We start from the raw sequence: 16,555 nt of genomic DNA on the forward strand, positions 1-16,555 counted from the left end.
TCTACAACCTGGATTAAGCCTGTGCATACCAAAGCCTCATGCCCGCTTTCTACACTCTCTCCTGCTTTCTGTATATGATTGTTGTGAATATTTTTGATGCAAATTGAAGCAAGGCCAAATCTTACAAAAAAATTGTGCCCAATGAGATTGTAAACATGTGGGTTAAGGACTAACTAAACCCTGCTGCCTCCCAACATCCCTGGAGGATGTAGCAGGGACTGGGAATCAGTCTATTTACAAGGGTAGTTTATCTACAAAATGAATCCAAATATAAACATTTTCATTTGGCATATGGTGGAAATTTCTGCAGCCTTTAAATATATAATTCACTCATCAATTTCAGTTGAAGAAACACAGCTCTACCTAAAACCAGAGGGAAAATGAACCTAATGTTTGTTTCTAGTTAATTGCCCAACTCGTGTGCTGTCTAATGTAGTGAAGAATACTACAGGTAAGTCTTTCTGATCTTGAAGATCGTGTAATGAAAGTTTGCAATCACCTTCTCCCTTCTACCAAAAGAATTTTGGTACTACTAAAATTGGAGATATTTTCTTTGTCAGGTTTGAATACACAGAAATATTGAGACTTCTTAAGGTGGTTATCGTCATACCTCGGTTAAAGTGTCTTAAAGCTGTTCCCCACTGTGAGAAGTTGTGTTTATTCAGAGTTTGATTCAGCACAGCTGTCTGAAAGTTAATCATGTAAGTCTTATTGCCTCTTGTCAACGCGCAGCCAGAAGCGAGAGGAAAATGTTTCCAGGAGGGAACAGTGCCTCCCACCCTGAAGGGCAGAAGCTTTCCTAGAGTAAATCTACATCCCAAAGTACACCCTCTTTCTCAGGGCTGCCAGCATCTAGGTGTTTTGAGCTTACAGGCATATGATGGTCAGAAACGCGTTAATTTTTCACATGAAAAGCACATGGATTTTTTGTGGCTTTTTGGTCACAATTACTCTATGTTTAGACAGCAAAAGGTCCAGCTAAATAATGACCATGTCTTTGCTTTTCTCTGCTTCAGTTCTCATCAGTGTGGGCAACAGGGCAGACTCCAGAAACCCCTTTCTTAAATCAGACTTCTTTTCTGGATGAAAGGGTCTGTTCTTTTCTTCTGGATAGCTTCTTTTGCCTGATTGCACAATTAAACAGCATTGCCCCCTGTAAAAGTATATTTTGTCCTACCTAAAACTTGTGTACCATGATACAGTTTGTTCTCAATGCTGCTGGAAATTTTCCCTTCACTATTTCTCTCTTACTGTCTTCTCATCTCCATTACACCCTCTCAATCCCTTTTTCTCCTTGTGACAAGACTAAGAAAATGTGTTCGCCTAACAGCATTGCCATTGCCCCAAAGTATCTTTGTCACAGTAAGCACCAATAAAGCTGGAGGATCCTCACTGTTCCTGGACCAGCAGATTAGGGTCATGGCTGCGATGGGACATAGTGGATTGCACATATACTGAGCTATCCACTTAGTGCATGTATAGCAGTTCTCCAACACAAGCCAAAATTAACAAGCTCTGATTTTCTGAAATGATACTCTTAGACATGCAGCCCATTCTACAGCAAAAATCAGATCGCAAAGGCCTTGTTTTACAATGAAGTCAAGAAGAAGACAACACAGTTAAAAAATGACTATGCCTTGACACAGAATGCAGAGTTGGGACACTTTTTAGGTGTTGCTGAATTATGTTTTAGTCTGCAAATCCCGGAGCTGTGCAATAGCTCTGAATTTCTTCAAGTTGTTCCTGGTGGTCAGGGGTCTGGGAGGCCCCAGCCTCATTGGTCACTTGACACCGTTCTGGGGTGTACAGCCCATTCCAGCATCTGCCTCCATGCCCTTCAGGGAACACCAGAGCCAGTCTTGTTCACATCGCAGAGGAACTGTCGTGCCATCCAGCAACCCCACACAGCAATGTCAAGAAGAAACAGAAGGTGAAAACGTCGTCTCAAGGTGAGACCGCAGGAAGCACCAGCAAGCCTGCACTTGAATTGAGCAAACTGCTGCTGTCTGATCCCTGACATCCACAAGTGGCAGTTCAAATGAAGGCTGCTGTGTAGCAATGTATAAAATTCCCTCAAACTAAGCCAAGCATTTGTCCCAGAAGTACCTAAGAGGACAAAATCACAGCAGCAATAAATCTCCCCACAGTCCCCTATGCAGCACTCATATTGTCATACAAAGCTAAACTTGGTCATTCTAATAGGCAAGCTTGGTATAGGAGAGTTTTCTATCCTAAGAGGCTATGTTGTGTTGTCTGTTTTTATAATGCCTCTTGAATGCATTTTATTTCCTTTCTAACAGTAAGAAGGAAGCACTGCTTCAGAGAACATCGGTTGCTGCAGCAGGCTTTTTGTTTTTCCTTGCAAAATACATGCACTGCGCAAAATTAATTTGCAGCAGCTTCTGATAAGAACATACAACATCAAGGTCCTGCCTGAGAGAAGCCAAGGAAAGAAGCACTGATAACAATTTTGTTTAAGCTTTGTTGGGGTGAGGGAAGGATTTTCAAGGACGCTGCTATTGAAACGGTTGCCAAAACTTAGTCATCTGTGTCAGCTAGAAACTTTTCTCCTCCAACAGAAACGGTTTTTCTTTCCTCCTGTCATTTGCAGGCCCAGTTTTGCTCTAAAGCAGTAGTAACTGTGGGGGTGCTGCTTCTATAGCTTTTCTCCAGGGCTCTCTTTAATGAGTGAACAAAATCCATGACCACAGAATAAAAAACGGAGGTTAGGAGTTTCCTGCACCAATGCACGTAAAGCATTTTTAGAGATCCACCCAGCCGTGCCTGAAATCAGTCATCCCCCTTCCAGTGATTTCAGCCTCATTGGTTATGTTGCTGGGCTTCTTTGTGACACCCCGTAGCAGCACACCTCACTTAGGGCAGCTACTGATTTAACATTTTGCTTCAGGAGGGATGTCTGCCTATCCCAGTTTGGGAGAGAGAGTAATAGAGCTCCAGCCAGCGCGTGAGCATACAAAGACCCGGGAAGGCAGTGCAGGTACTATGATCTTCAGGCTAATGTCTAAGCCCTGCCCTGGTCTCACACTAGAAAAGAGTTTCGCTAGAACTAGAGCGAAACCCTAGGGAGAAATACCTGGGCATTTTCCCTCTGTTTTGGAGATGTAAAAAGTAATGACACAATTTGCTGCAGAGGCACAAACAGCCAGCCACAGCCTTATTTTAACTAGGTACTCTCACACTAGACATCTCCGAGGCGTATCTTTTTCTCCAGCAACTAGCCTGTACATTTAACTAGCCTGTACATTAGACCATTTCACCACTTCGAATGCCTCAAGCTTACTGAATAAATACAAAATCCCAGAGGTTAGTTTTCAGTCTCATGCAGAGGGAATGAGAAACCCGTGCTATAATGGGGAGTCCAGTATCAAAAAAAAAAAAATTATCGCAGTAGCATCTACCTCTCAAACAGTTACAAACATCTACTCCTGCTAGTTACATTTCATTTTAGTGCTCTTGCCTTTCATATGAACACTGTATTACACAAGCAAGCGCAGCTTACAGAGAATTATCAGCATGAGGGTTTACCCTCCAAGAATTTAGGACCACATCTAGGCTCAGACCTCGCTGCACCCAGAGCCTTCCTCTCTGGGGGGGGTGGGGTGGGGTGAGGAGTGCAAGCACTGCATTCGTTTGCAGCAAAGAAAGCAGGCGAGAGGGAGGGGAAGCAAAATGACCGAGGTGGTGCTCTGCGGTGTATAAATACAGGCAAATCTCCCCCACAGTCTTTTGAGTGCTAGAGAGGTGGAACCAAGGACTGAGGCAGACTTTTGTGGGGTTTGTTTGACATTGCAGTTGATTTTGAGCATTTTGAGATTTGTTAATTTCTTTAGTTTGTAATAGTTTGTAAATACTTTTTTCTTTGCATGGAAAAATGCATAGGCTACTTCTGAATAGGAATAGCTAGCACAAGACATGCTTTAAAAATTGTCATTTAATGTAGGGGTTAGGGTTTGTTTTCCAGTAATGTCTCCTTCTGGTAACTCCTTTGATTTGTAAAGGCTCCAGAGGTTGATGTTGTGTGTTCCTTTCCCCAGGCAGGAGGTGAACCGGCCGGTCAAAGCTCAAGACACAGCAAGTTCGCCACCAAGGAGCAACCCAGAGCAATGTCCCTGGCTGGGGTAAGCTGTCTGGTGACAGGAGCAGGAGGATTTCTTGGCCAGAGAATTGTCTGCTTGCTGTTGGAAGAAGAGGAGTCTCTGGCTGAGCTCCGACTGCTGGACAAAGCCTTTAGCAGTGAAGCACTCGGGAGATTTGGGAGTAAGTACCATCTCGAGAGAACTATGTGTTGTGGATATATGTGCTGTTGTCTCAGGTGGATAGCATGGAAGTCTCTACCTCCCACCCAAACCCAGCTTTGCAGATAGAGGTTTTATTTCTAGTAAGTGTTGCTTTATCCCTCCCTCTCGCTTCACCACAGAAATCAGATGTGAAACGTAAAAGCAAGGCTCTTTGCCAGACCCTAAGGCTCCTCTAGATCGGAAGAGTGACCTAAACAGTGTTACTGCAGTAAATGGTTGCCTTCAGCCTGACTTCTATTACTTCAACACTAACAGAGCAAAATCAGTGCAAAAATCTCATACTTCTGCTGGGGGTAAGGGAAATGCAAGCACTGGTGTACTGAGGGTATGGGGGGGAGGCAGAGTAACCCAGAACATACTGTCCTGAGCTCTGACGTGCAGAAGGCAGTGGCGAAGCCATGAGAACAAGTGCTAATATTTTTATTTAACCTGTGATTAGCTTGGTTAACCTGCGATCTGCTGGCTGCGAGTTGTGATGAGGTATCTTAAAAAATTTGTTGTTGTTATTATTATTATCACAGTTGCCTGGAGAGCAGAACCCTTTTGTGCTGCGCACAGAGGAGACAGGACCTGTTTGCAAAGGGCAAGTCAGGACTCTGGCTTCTTGAATGTGCTGGAGACAGCACAAATGACTGATATGCCCAGTGTCAGAAACAGTCTGTGGTGGGGAAAGCAGCGCAGAGTATTCGATCTTAAGTGTCCTATTTACTATGATCCCGAGCACATCTATAAAAAGGCGTGTAGGAATCTAAATTCAATCAAGTTCTTAAGTGCCTACATCACAAGTATTTACCTGACAATGCTTTCCTCCATCACATCTTAACCTCAAGATTATTATTCCTTGATACAGGCAACTATATGGGAACCCTTATGGAATATCTCCATATGATTTGCTAAAGAGCCACAATCTTTCTATAAAGCATTCAAGCTTCATCAAAGAGTAGTGACAGTGCACCATAAACATGGGGCAAATTGCACAAGCCTTTAGGATGATTTTATGCAACTCGGACTTCCTCATTCACCGTTTCTCTGAGGATTTGTTAGATGCCTTTGAGCCTTGCAGCAGCCCTTCCTGCTCTGATTTCCAGGCAGTTCCCACAGTGATTAAACCTGCTGCAGCAGCAGGAACGTGTGTGGTTTAGCACTGATGCAGCAGGGCAGTGAATGAAGCTTCTGCACTGCTTGGGGCCAGGAGAGCTTTGTGGGGATAACGGGGCTCCCTGGGGAGTGAAAATAGCTTGTTATGTGAACACAGTCTTGGCTGGGCTGCAGCAAAGGTTTCACTGTTCTTCTTTTGTTATAGGAAAGCTCTATGGCCTCTTTGCTTATCCCGCCTTCCTCCACTGAACACCGCCCAGACAGTCCCTCTCCTATTCTAGCAACATTCTTACTGCCCATTTGACCAGCACAAGAGGAAAGGAAAAATCAGTTACTAGAGCTTTCATTTCCGCTGCAAACAGGTAGTAGGAACAGCAGGCTGGCAATTCAGATGCCCTTGAAGGTCCTTGGGCCCCTGCACTTTGACTGGCAGTTCCTCTGTCTGTATCAGCCTCTGTAGCTACATCTCTTCAAGTGTCCTGCCAGTGCCTGTGTGCAGGACTACCTGAAATATTTTCCCAACATTCTTTTTCAAGCCCTTCTCTAGCACAGTGACTCCTATTCCAAATGCAGGGCTGCTGCAAAAACTGTGGGGCTGGAGTCTTCTGGCCTGCACTATTTTTACTGCAGGGACTTTTATTTGCCAGCCTATGTTGTTTGGATTTCTTGAATAGCCAGGAACAGAGCCGAGAGGTTTTCTCTCTCACTAAGCTCTTTAGCACATTTACTTGCAGTATCTTTGCAGAGTCAAGGCTGTGGGTAGTAAGACACAGGAGCATGTGCAAGTTACAGCTCTTTGTGCCAGGAGACAGTCAGGGACACTCCTCTTTTGCCCAAGCAGTTTCCTGCTGAGACCTTGACCATCGCACTCGGTCTACGTAAAACAGTGGCATTTGCGATCTTCCACGGTCCTAGGGAGTCCAGGATGATCCAATCAATGTCAAGTGCTGTGAGCTGGAGTCGACCCAGTCACACTGTGTGGTTGAGAATGAATGTCACATTGAACATTGTAGTCTGGTGCCTTGGGTTTCTTACCTCCGGTCTGCACTTCAAATTTATCTTTCTGCCTTTCCTGTGCTTCCACTTGCGCAATTCTTTTTTTTTTCTTCTCTGTTGTTTTGGCACTTTTGGAAAAGCTGGCAACTCCTAGGTTAGTCTCTAGAAGATTCCCCACAGTTGCAAAACATTGACTCCCCCTTGTCTCATCCCTCTGTACATCTCCCGCTCTCCCCCTGAACCCTCATTTCATGTCATCTTTCAGAGACAGACATTTATAGAGTGTGTGATGCTTGAGCATTGAGTGTTTCTGGTCTGTTAACCCAGTACTGCTCCAAAGTAGAAGGAAAGTAGAAGGAGAAGGAATTTTTTTTTTTCCTGGACTTTTGCTGGGGAAAGTTCCTGCTCTAGGAAACATCCTCACGGCTTTTTGCTCAACATTGCAGACATTGATTTGCCTGTATCATTGAATTCAAAACAAAAAGGCAGAAGAGCAACAGAACATGCCAGTAGCTGAAAAGGGAACAGAATAAACATTTCAGCTTCCCTGGGCCAAAGTAGCCAATAAATTGCTTTACCCTTTACAAATTAAAAGAAGATGCAATTTTAAATTTTTTCCTACAAATACACAAAGTAGGCCATTTTAATGAACAATCCAGTTAACTGGGAAAGTGGAGATGTCTCACGAGGAGTGCTTTTCCCCACCATCCACCCCACAGCTCTTAGGACCCCTGTAAAAGAGCACTAAGAAATTCAAGTCCCACAGACACTGCTGTTTTCTTGAACTTTAAACAGCACAAGGCAAAGAGAAAGACAGTTTAGGGCAAATAGTCTGACTAAATTGCTGAGTCAGACACTGAATTTTAAAGAGTAATCATTGCTTTTCCAAGCAAAACCTACCCCACTGCAAGCAGAGAGCACTGCTTATGGCTCAGAGGACACAGAAACCATTGGTGAAGTACAAGAATCTTTAAAGGTGGGTAGGTACTTTCTCATGATCACGATATGCAAAAATGGAGAGCTGAGTTGAATTTCTTCTTTTCCTCTCCCTTCCACCTGACACACATGTGCTTTTTTAATGTCTGAGGAATGGTTTCTGCAGATGGAAATCAAGTTTCTCTCTGCTGTCCATCGCAGACTGAAACCACTGTCTGTCAGTCATTTCTTCTATCCTCTCTCTGCTTCCAAGCTCACCTGTAGTTTTCCTCTTCCCTCAGAGCAAAAAAGATCAATTTGATGATTCCTGACATCTAGGTGATGCTGGTAATGTGGACAAGGCCCTTACTGTACTTACCACGGCAACTTCTGCTGGCTAAAGTGGAATGGAGAAGCAGCTTTCCTGCCTCATATCACACACACGACTTAAATTGCAACACCAAACAAGGCACGAAGCATCTAGACAGCAGTTTTCTAGTGACTGATACCAACTATCCCTGTGATCAGCTTTAAAAGGGACAGGTTTCTTTTGTATTTTTCCTGAAAGCTTTGATTTGCATGTGCAAAAACTTTCACTTTCCTAACTCCTACTCGGGCCCAGTGACCACTCTGTAGGGGCCACGTGTCAGAATTTACAGTGTGCAAACCATGTTTTTTAATCCTTTAGATTATTGCAACCCCACAAAGCCTTACTCATGGAGAACATCAACCTGAGGGCTGTACAAAGACGAATGTTTATTAGAGCAAATCTAACTGCCAGGTGCTTAACTAAAAGCTTAGGCCCGTAGTCTGACACTTTTGCATCCATACAAGTAGAGGTCAGTGTAAGCCTTCTGGGAATGTAGCCCTAGGAAATGCATGCAGTCTGTAAAATAAAATTGCGTGAGACAGCATGTGGCAGTGACTGTGCTGGGAGGGCAGTAACTCTAGATTTAGCAACAGTTTTGTAAATGTTTCACAAATTTCATATCTCAGACCAACTGACTGTGATGAAAAAAAAAAAAGACCCTCAAGTCTCTTGCATCAGATTAACTGTCAAAATAATATAGGATTGCGTTCTAGCGTGCCACAGAGATAATGAGATAAAACCATTTAAAAAGATATCTCCACTCAGTTCTATATCCAAGCAGCTGTCTCTCTTAATGTTCCTCCATTAAAGACATGGGATGAAATACTGCGTGCTTTGGAGCTGGTGACAAAGAACTAGGATACATGAGATTTCTGTCATGGCTGAGGCTAAAAGCTGTATAAATTAATCAGAGTCTTCTCTTACATAGAATGGGCATCTGGTGATGCTGGAGGCAGGCAGGGGCTATGCCTGTGCTGCAGATCCCTTCCCAGCAGCTGTGCCGGGGAGCCCTCCAGCGCAGTTGCAGCAGAGGCTGGCCAGAGGACTTGTTGTAGTGACACCACCTCCTAAAAAGCTGTAAGTCATGCTGAGACAGTCCTCTCCTCTCCCACAGCACAGCTGCAGCCAGGCCAGCAGACTTCCCAGGAGAGAAGAATCACTTTGGACCATAAATTTCTCCAGGTGATGATCCTGTGCTGGCTCAATTTTGTTAGTGTAGTTCTGGGCTGTATGAAGGATGCTTCTGCCCAGCAAAACTTAGGGGAAGGATGGCTCTGAGACCTAGGACCGCACTAGTGTCATGCACGTTAGCTGCTGGGGAGGGAGAGGGCTTACAAAGCAGGAGTTAAAGCAAGTCAGGGCTGAGGTAGCTCAGGAGACCAGCTGCGAGAGTTCAGATTTGGGCTGGAAAGATGTGCATGCTAAAACTGACCCCACAGCACAGAGGCTGAAATGGACTCAGAGCTGGAGTTAGAAGAGTTGCAGCAAGTCCTGGCTGAGGTACATCAAAAAGATGCATCAGAACTGTAAGCAATGTATGAGAAAAGCTGCAGTATGGGCAAGGTCAAGGGGCAGAAAATAGGTGTGAACACAGCTCTGTGCACAAATGTTGTGGGTGGAGAGAGCTCATCCATCACCCTTAAGACACAAGCATGTAGTGCCTGGCTGTTCTGTATAACTGGGTTAACACTTCTAGAAACAGCCAGTCACCAGAACATGGGTAGCTAAAGTTACTCCCACTGGGAACTTTGAAATAGTCACACCTGAGGAAGCTTCAGGCCCTTGCTAGCATTCAGAAAGCTCTCTCTCTCTAAAAAAAAACCAGAAAGAACCATGTTGAATATTGGCTCCAAAAGTACAGTACGTAATGCTGCATAGACTTTCATAGCGCTGTCATCAGCAGTGGACAATACAGTCATTGGAAAATGTCTTCTGTTTTGCCAGCCTTAAAATATCGCCCCTGTGCTTGGGCAGCCAGCATCTGCCGGGCGTAGCGACAGCTTCCACACTTCCACACAGCCCTTCACCACTAGTTTCAGTGCTCTTCTTAGGACGCCTGTAAGGTCTTTTGCTTTTTCTGCTGCCCTTGCAGAGTTCCAGGGTAAGACTGAGGTGAAAATCCTGGAAGGGGACATCCGAGATGCAACGTTCCTGCACCGTGCCTGTCAGGGGGTCTCCCTCATCATCCACACGGCTTCCATCATTGACACCTTGGGCCTCGTAGAGAAGCAGCTGCTCTGGGAAGTCAATGTAAAGGGTGAGTGGTTGAAGCACCTTTCTCAAACCCATGTCTGCTGTGTCCTGATCATCATCTGCTCAGGCAAGGGAGCACCTGACCGGTTTTTTTGAGCCAGATTAACTGGGTAGTTCTGCATTTTGCACAGCCACACCTGTGAGGGCAAAGCATGCATATGTGCAGCCTCATGCAGCTCTGTCCCTCTCCACAACCTGCGTGCACCCATCTTCCACTGCAGGGCACTGCAGGATCATTCATTCTTGTCATTACATTTGCCCATCCTGAGATCTGCACAGGCTCTGTCTTCAGTGGGGATAGCCACAATCCCATGCTCAGTGGACCTTTCTGGAAGCAATTCACCTCTGAAATCCCAAAGCAAATTTGAGAAAATTGGTTCTTATTCTCCTTCCCGATGTAGTATCACTGTCTGTGTACATTTTTTAATTTTTGCAAACACTATAGGCTTTGGCTGTAATTACAGCAACCTTGCATTGCTAATGTGCCAGACCCTGTGGCTCTCTGCTTCCTGTTCTTTTTCTTCCTCCTCTTCTCCTTTTTCTTCCACTTGCCATTATGTCTCGTGTGCATGAATGCAGTTCAGAGGAGCATGTGCTCTTCCACCTTGATCTTATCATTAAAAATCTCCAAGCAAACTCAAGGCTATGGGAGGGAGGGGTTTCAGTGACTTCCCACTCAGTGACGGGATCTCCCTTTCTACTAAGGAGCCCCTTTTCTTCAAGAAAAGATCAGATGAAGGGGGAAGCTTTTGGCCTAGGAATGGCCTGTGTGGCATCAGCTGCCAAGAAATTTAAATGTATTTCCTAAAAGAACAACTTCATCGCTCTCCCTGTGATCCCAAAACCCTCTATGCCTTTCAGAGAACTGGTACTGCCTAACCTGCATGCACACCGACCTCTCTGGCTGTGTTGCTTCAGCTCCTTGGGGAAGATGGGGGGAGATGTTCTTACTGACATGAATAGCTTTCCTGGTTTTCCGCTCCTCTCTGCCACAGATACAGGGCTTCTTTACATAAAAATAAGGAACATATTTCTACAGGCACCACTTTTACAAATATTGGCTACTCACCACTGTTCAGAGCAAAAGTGTCTTCTTTGTAGCTGAGTTGTCTCCTACATGCACCTTAAAAACAGTGAGAACGCATTTTGGTTGTTTTAGCCTGGCTCATTGCCTGTACATTCAGCTTCGAGACCCTTTCACTTCAGTTAAAGCCATGAATTGTCAGTGCCCACATGTTAGAGCCCAGTGGGCAGCTGCTTAGGTCCCTGCCAGGAGGGAAGAGCTGAAGGCAAGCTTTTGTAAACCTGTGCATTGGGTAGTATGCAAAATAAATATACAGGGGTGGTAGTTCAGAAAAAGGAATTTGTAAAGCTCTCTCTCTGTGACTATGCTCCTGCTACAATCTGTTTTTCACAGCAGAATGTGTTGCCTAAACCCATGGGGGAAAAAAACAACCAACCAAAAAAACAAATATTAAAATATCCCCAAATCAGAAAGCTCTCTAGCTCTGAGCTGGAGTCAGAGAATTTATTTAAGTCTGCCCCATTGTTCCTTTTGGCAGGTTTAGGCTTCAAAGTATCTAGGCTTTCATAAATCTTTCAGATGCCCTCCAGCAGAGTTTTCCTGCAGGTGAAATAAGCCCACTGGGCCAGTGAGGGTTAGCTGATAACATTTGGTAGTATGAAAGCACACACCAGCCCTTCTCCTAGAGCAAGCTGACCCTAAGGTCAGTCAGTAAATACTGCAGTCCTCTTCCCTGTTTCCCTCCATTTCTATTCCGATGCTCTTCAGGCTTTCCGACCAGCCAAGACACTGCTACGTATTTCATAGACTTGCAGAATGAAAGTTTCATTTCTCCTAGAAAACAGAACTTTTATAACACAGATGTGTCAAGGAACCAGATGTGGATGTTCACAAACCAGAACAGAAGCATACAAGTTAAGCTTGCAAAGATGCAGGGCTTTCCTCTGTCTCACATGCCACACAATGCCTCAGAGCAAAAATATCCTTTTAGGAAGGGAAGCAAATTTTCAGGAGGAAGGGAATTAGGAAAATAATTAAATATAATCCAAATGGAAATACTCTCTATGTGTAGATCCTCAGCCAAAAGGGCATTGTGTGCAAGAAACACTTGGAGACCTGCTCCATGGAAGATTTACTTTATTGCATGCTGTGTGAAAGATGCTCAAATTCCCGTTACTGTAAGAACCTTTTCATTTTTCGCATACAGCTTTGATTTTCAAATAAAACATTTTATTTGGGTGAAATGGATCTTGAACAGATACCAACTGTCAAGATAATTTTATGTTTGCTTTTTTTAAAACTTAGCGTCTCATTTGATTTTATCTAGCCTTTCGGCATTTTATTACTTTCCCTCTCTTTCTAAACAGCATTGATGGCAGGAATTAAGCTATTTATATTTAAAATAATGTATTATATTTATTAATTAATCTTCCAGATGACCCTGGCTTGTGTGTCACCTAAACATAGTGACTTGTGTGAACTCACTTTTGAGGTGAATTTACTCCTGGCTGTGTAACCTCTTTTTCTTTGCTGTTCTTTAGTGTTTCTTAAAAACTCACTCGGATTTATTTTCTATTTGTTTCAACTTCTTTTGCTTTTTCAAGATTGAAAAAAAAGAATTTTTGTGCTCTAATAATACTCAGTTCAATATTTCTTCCCATTCTTCACTCATTTTTGGGTCCATATTTTGCTGCCAATATTTCTTGGTCCTTTGAACCTCTTTTATTCACCATAATCTCTTTAGAAACACTAGTGTGCCCTGCGTTGTGCTGCCTTTAGTTGTAACAGACGGAGCAGACTTGTTAGATCATGTATGTGCCTCACCACTAGTGTTTGATTTTATCCCCTAGATTTTAGGCCACACCCTTCTGATATCATATCAGTGATTTTGGTTTAATGCTCCTTTGCCAAAGACGTTTTCAAATGTCTTTGAGCTGTGTCTTCTGTTCTGAAGTCACTGGTTCTTTCACACATAATCTCTCTCATTACACCATGCACAAAAAATAAGGCAATTTTTCCCTCACAACTCAGAAGAAAAAGAGTCTGCTTGCAATTAAAACATCACAACTTATTAAAGTTTTTATTTTCCCCTTGAATGTGGTTTCCTAGCTTAACCCTCTTGGCTATTTGAAAGACCTTGAACTTGCCAGTTTACCTCTGCTCCCCTCAATGAAAGCATTAGGACAGGATTTCAACAGTAAGAAATCCTGTATTACTGCAAGTAAAAGCCAGAATTTGCTGAAAAAGGAGGCATACATACACACACATCACTTTGCTCACTGCATTTTGCTCTATGATCTTTGACTACATGGTATCATGCATTGTTCCGACAGAACTTTCTCTTCAAGCCCTCCTCTGAAGCCAATTGAATAGCGGATAGACTTCCACTGAGTGAAGCTGATTTTGGAGCAAACCTGCAGGTCCCACATCAGTTCTGCCCCTGCTTAGCAAACCACCCAAGAGCATCCTCAAGCCTGGAAAGCAGGGGCTTCAGCATAAAGGTGGATGGTACCTAATGAGAGGGGCAGCTTCCGACAGTTCTCTGCCTTAAGCCAAGTCAACCCAACCAACCGGCACAAGCCCCTGAATCTGTGGTCAGTATCCATGCTAACCTAAGCAAAAGCAAAATTTGACTCTTGGCATAAAAATCCCCACAATATGTGATTAAGACCAAGTGTTCATGTTTGTTTAACTGCGGCAGGTGCACCGATATCACTTCAATACAGATTCAGAGCTGGTTCGATTTCATTGAACATGCTGCCCACTTCAGGACACGATTCTTCCAGCTGCAGAGAGGGGAGATCTGGCCGAGCTCGGGCCAGAGATGTTGTTTCTGATCTAAAAAGCCCACTTCTTCCTGCTTGCGGAGCTCTAGACTGACCTGCATGTTTCTCTTTTGAAGGTACTCAACTACTGCTGGAGGCATGTGTCCGCTGTAACGTCCAGCACTTCATATATACCAGTACCATAGAAGTGACAGGCCCAAACTGCAAAGGTGACCCAGTTTTCAATGGTGATGAAGATACAGCTTATGAGAGTATATCAAAATCTCCTTATGCCCAGAGTAAGAGACTGGCAGAGGATTCTGTGCTGAAAGCAGATGGCCAGATGTTAAAGGATGGTGGCATACTGATGACTTGTGCCCTGAGATCCATGTACATCTTTGGAGAAGGATGCCCATTTCTTCAAGGTCATCTGGATAAGTGTCTGCTGAACAAAAATGTCTACCTGCGCTTCTCCAGGAAGGAGGCTTTAGTGAACCCCGTGTACGTGGGGAACATCGCCTGGGCACATGTGCAGGCAGCCAAAGCTCTGCGGGTCCCACAGAAAGCCAAGCAGATCAGAGGGCAGTTCTATTACATCTCAGATGACACCCCTCATATGAGCTACGCAGATCTAAATTATGAGCTGACCAAGAACCTGGGGTTTGGAATTGAGCCCCGGCTCCCCATGCCTCTGACAGCGTTGTATTACTTCTCGCTGCTGCTGGAGATCGTGAGCTTCTTGCTCCGGCCCTTTGTCAGATACATCCCCTCCACCAACCGTCACCTGGTCACTCTACTGAATACTCCATTCACCTTCTCTTATAAAAAGGCACAGAAGGATTTTGGCTACATGCCCCGCTACACGTGGGAAGAGGCCAAGCAGTGCACTGGTCAGTGGATTGCCTCCGTGGTCCCACAGAGAAGGGTGTACTTGAAAAGCAAGACTGCCTAAGTCTTAAGAGCAGCTGAGACCTGTCTAAACAAGTAGGCCCTTGAACCAGAAGAGAGCTGGGTGAACAGCAGCAGCAGATAACTACGAAGAACCTAAATGGAGACTTTGTGTAACAGCCCCCTCCTCCCCCCACCACCCCAACCCTGAATAAATAAAAGTGAGATGTTCATTTGTTTGTTGAGCACAGGCTGATCAGGGTAGATTTACTGTATAGTCTACATCCACTTCCACATCTTGTGCAGCACTAAGACATTGTTTTATAGGATTCCACAAAGTCTACGGTGTGAACACATTGGCCCTTCTTTTCGCTCCATACCACCTTCAAGGCGTTTGTAAAGCAGTAAGGGCACAATCCAACCTAGAACTGTGATTACACTTTACAAATATGCAACACTCAGCTACACCCCACTCACTCAGCTCCTGCCAGCCTTACTTCTGCAGCAGGTAGAAGCCACCTGATTGCAAAAGCTGTTACAAATCTTGCTCACTTTTTCAAGAGTATTGCGCAGTTTCATGTGGCATTCACCTGACAGTTAAACCACAGAGCAAATTTGGGCACTGTAAGCACTGTGAGGCCAAAAGCACAATGCAAATGCAACATAGTTTTATTTATGACAGTTTGTAGGGGGAGAGAAGGGGGAGATTTGGTCAAGTGAAGACTCCCTCATCCATTCTCGTTTTCCTAGTCACCAGTTTTGCAATAAAGCTGATGGCTGCCCAGCAGAACAACAGCTTCAACAAGATGAAAAGGAGCAAAATATTGCAGGACATCCTTGGTCACTGAAGGGTTTCCATTGCATTTGTGAAGACATTTGTGAACACTGAGGAAAAACAGTGCTGAAAGAAATCGTGCTATTTCCAGATTTCAGCTGGGAACAAAGGCTACCTTTAGCTGACAGATGCACATGTGCTGTCCCTGTGCTCTTCTGATGGTCAAATGAGTTTCTACAGAATGTGTAACTTGACTTTCAGGCCAAAAATGTAGAATTTATCTGAACAAATAGATGTGATCCAGTGTTTCTTTCTTAAACATATGGCTCACTTTCTGAAAACAGCTCTAAGAGATGGGAATTTCTCTGTTCTGTTTGGGATAGTGTGAACAGAAACGTTTTACCTGACTCAGTGCTAATTTATATAAATCACATTTCCAGAGATGCTGGCAGCTTAAAGTGTGTGTTCAGTTTAATTATTCAGTGCCCTACATATTAGATAGTCCCAGTGCAAATACTACCATTTTCTTTAGTAGCATCTTAGGTGAAGTATGTAAGATCTAAAGCAGTAGAAAACCAGCCATCAGAACTTCCAGTCATATTCTGGGGACACCTTCCGCTGTTACAGCGGCTTGCTGAAGTGAACTGAAGTAGGAGCCAAAGTTGCCCGTTTTTCTGTTAATTGTAGAGCATTCTGAAGCAAGGTGCTGACAGCGAGAAAGGGACCAGCAACGTGGTGGCATGGAACCACCTGAGGCACAAATCTTGTGTACGTCACAGACAAACAGAGAGTAATTTGGGGAGCTCTCTCCACTCATTTTTAGTAGTTGCTGTGGTCTGGACATGATTTGGCCAACCTTATTTTTAAACAAAATACTTTATAAGCTTGGTGATTGCCCTACCCAGAAAGTAAGCCAATAAAATATGGTTTAAGATGGTCTCCTGTTCACAGGTGTTTGCTGGAAGGATCAACCCCTTCTGCTTCTGCTTAGCTTTGCGATTAGCCCAATTGTGTTTGATTTTCTAGTTTTGCTTAAACTCAGGCCTCAAAATTGACCAAAATGAGGCCAAATCAATGCCACATCAGTCAGCCACTTCTTACCAGCGGCAGCAGTTAGGCAGCCCTCATCCAGCTGGTATCAACTGCAAAGGC

The 16,555-nt window shown here is 44.2% G+C and overlaps 1 protein-coding gene across 2 annotated transcripts in view; it reads left to right on the forward strand.

The window, feature by feature from the left end:
* Window positions 1-14,848, forward strand: part of LOC104327359 (3 beta-hydroxysteroid dehydrogenase/Delta 5-->4-isomerase-like) — a 20,889-nt gene extending 6,041 nt beyond the window's left edge. The window contains exons 2-5 of one of the 2 annotated variants that reach the window (XM_075437857.1): window positions 1,842-1,949; window positions 4,056-4,278; window positions 9,791-9,955; window positions 13,878-14,848. In XM_075437857.1, the coding sequence (XP_075293972.1) occupies window positions 4,125-4,278; window positions 9,791-9,955; window positions 13,878-14,692 (1,134 nt within the window). In that variant the 5' untranslated portion in view covers window positions 1,842-1,949; window positions 4,056-4,124 and the 3' untranslated portion in view covers window positions 14,693-14,848. The remainder of the gene's footprint in view (window positions 1-1,841; window positions 1,950-4,055; window positions 4,279-9,790; window positions 9,956-13,877) is intronic. The other variant, XM_075437866.1, reaches the window with a different exon arrangement.
* Window positions 14,849-16,555: the final 1,707 nt, after the last annotated feature.

This window comes from Opisthocomus hoazin, chromosome 1 (assembly GCF_030867145.1).
Source record: "Opisthocomus hoazin isolate bOpiHoa1 chromosome 1, bOpiHoa1.hap1, whole genome shotgun sequence".
NCBI classification, from domain to species: Eukaryota; Metazoa; Chordata; class Aves; order Opisthocomiformes; family Opisthocomidae; genus Opisthocomus; species Opisthocomus hoazin.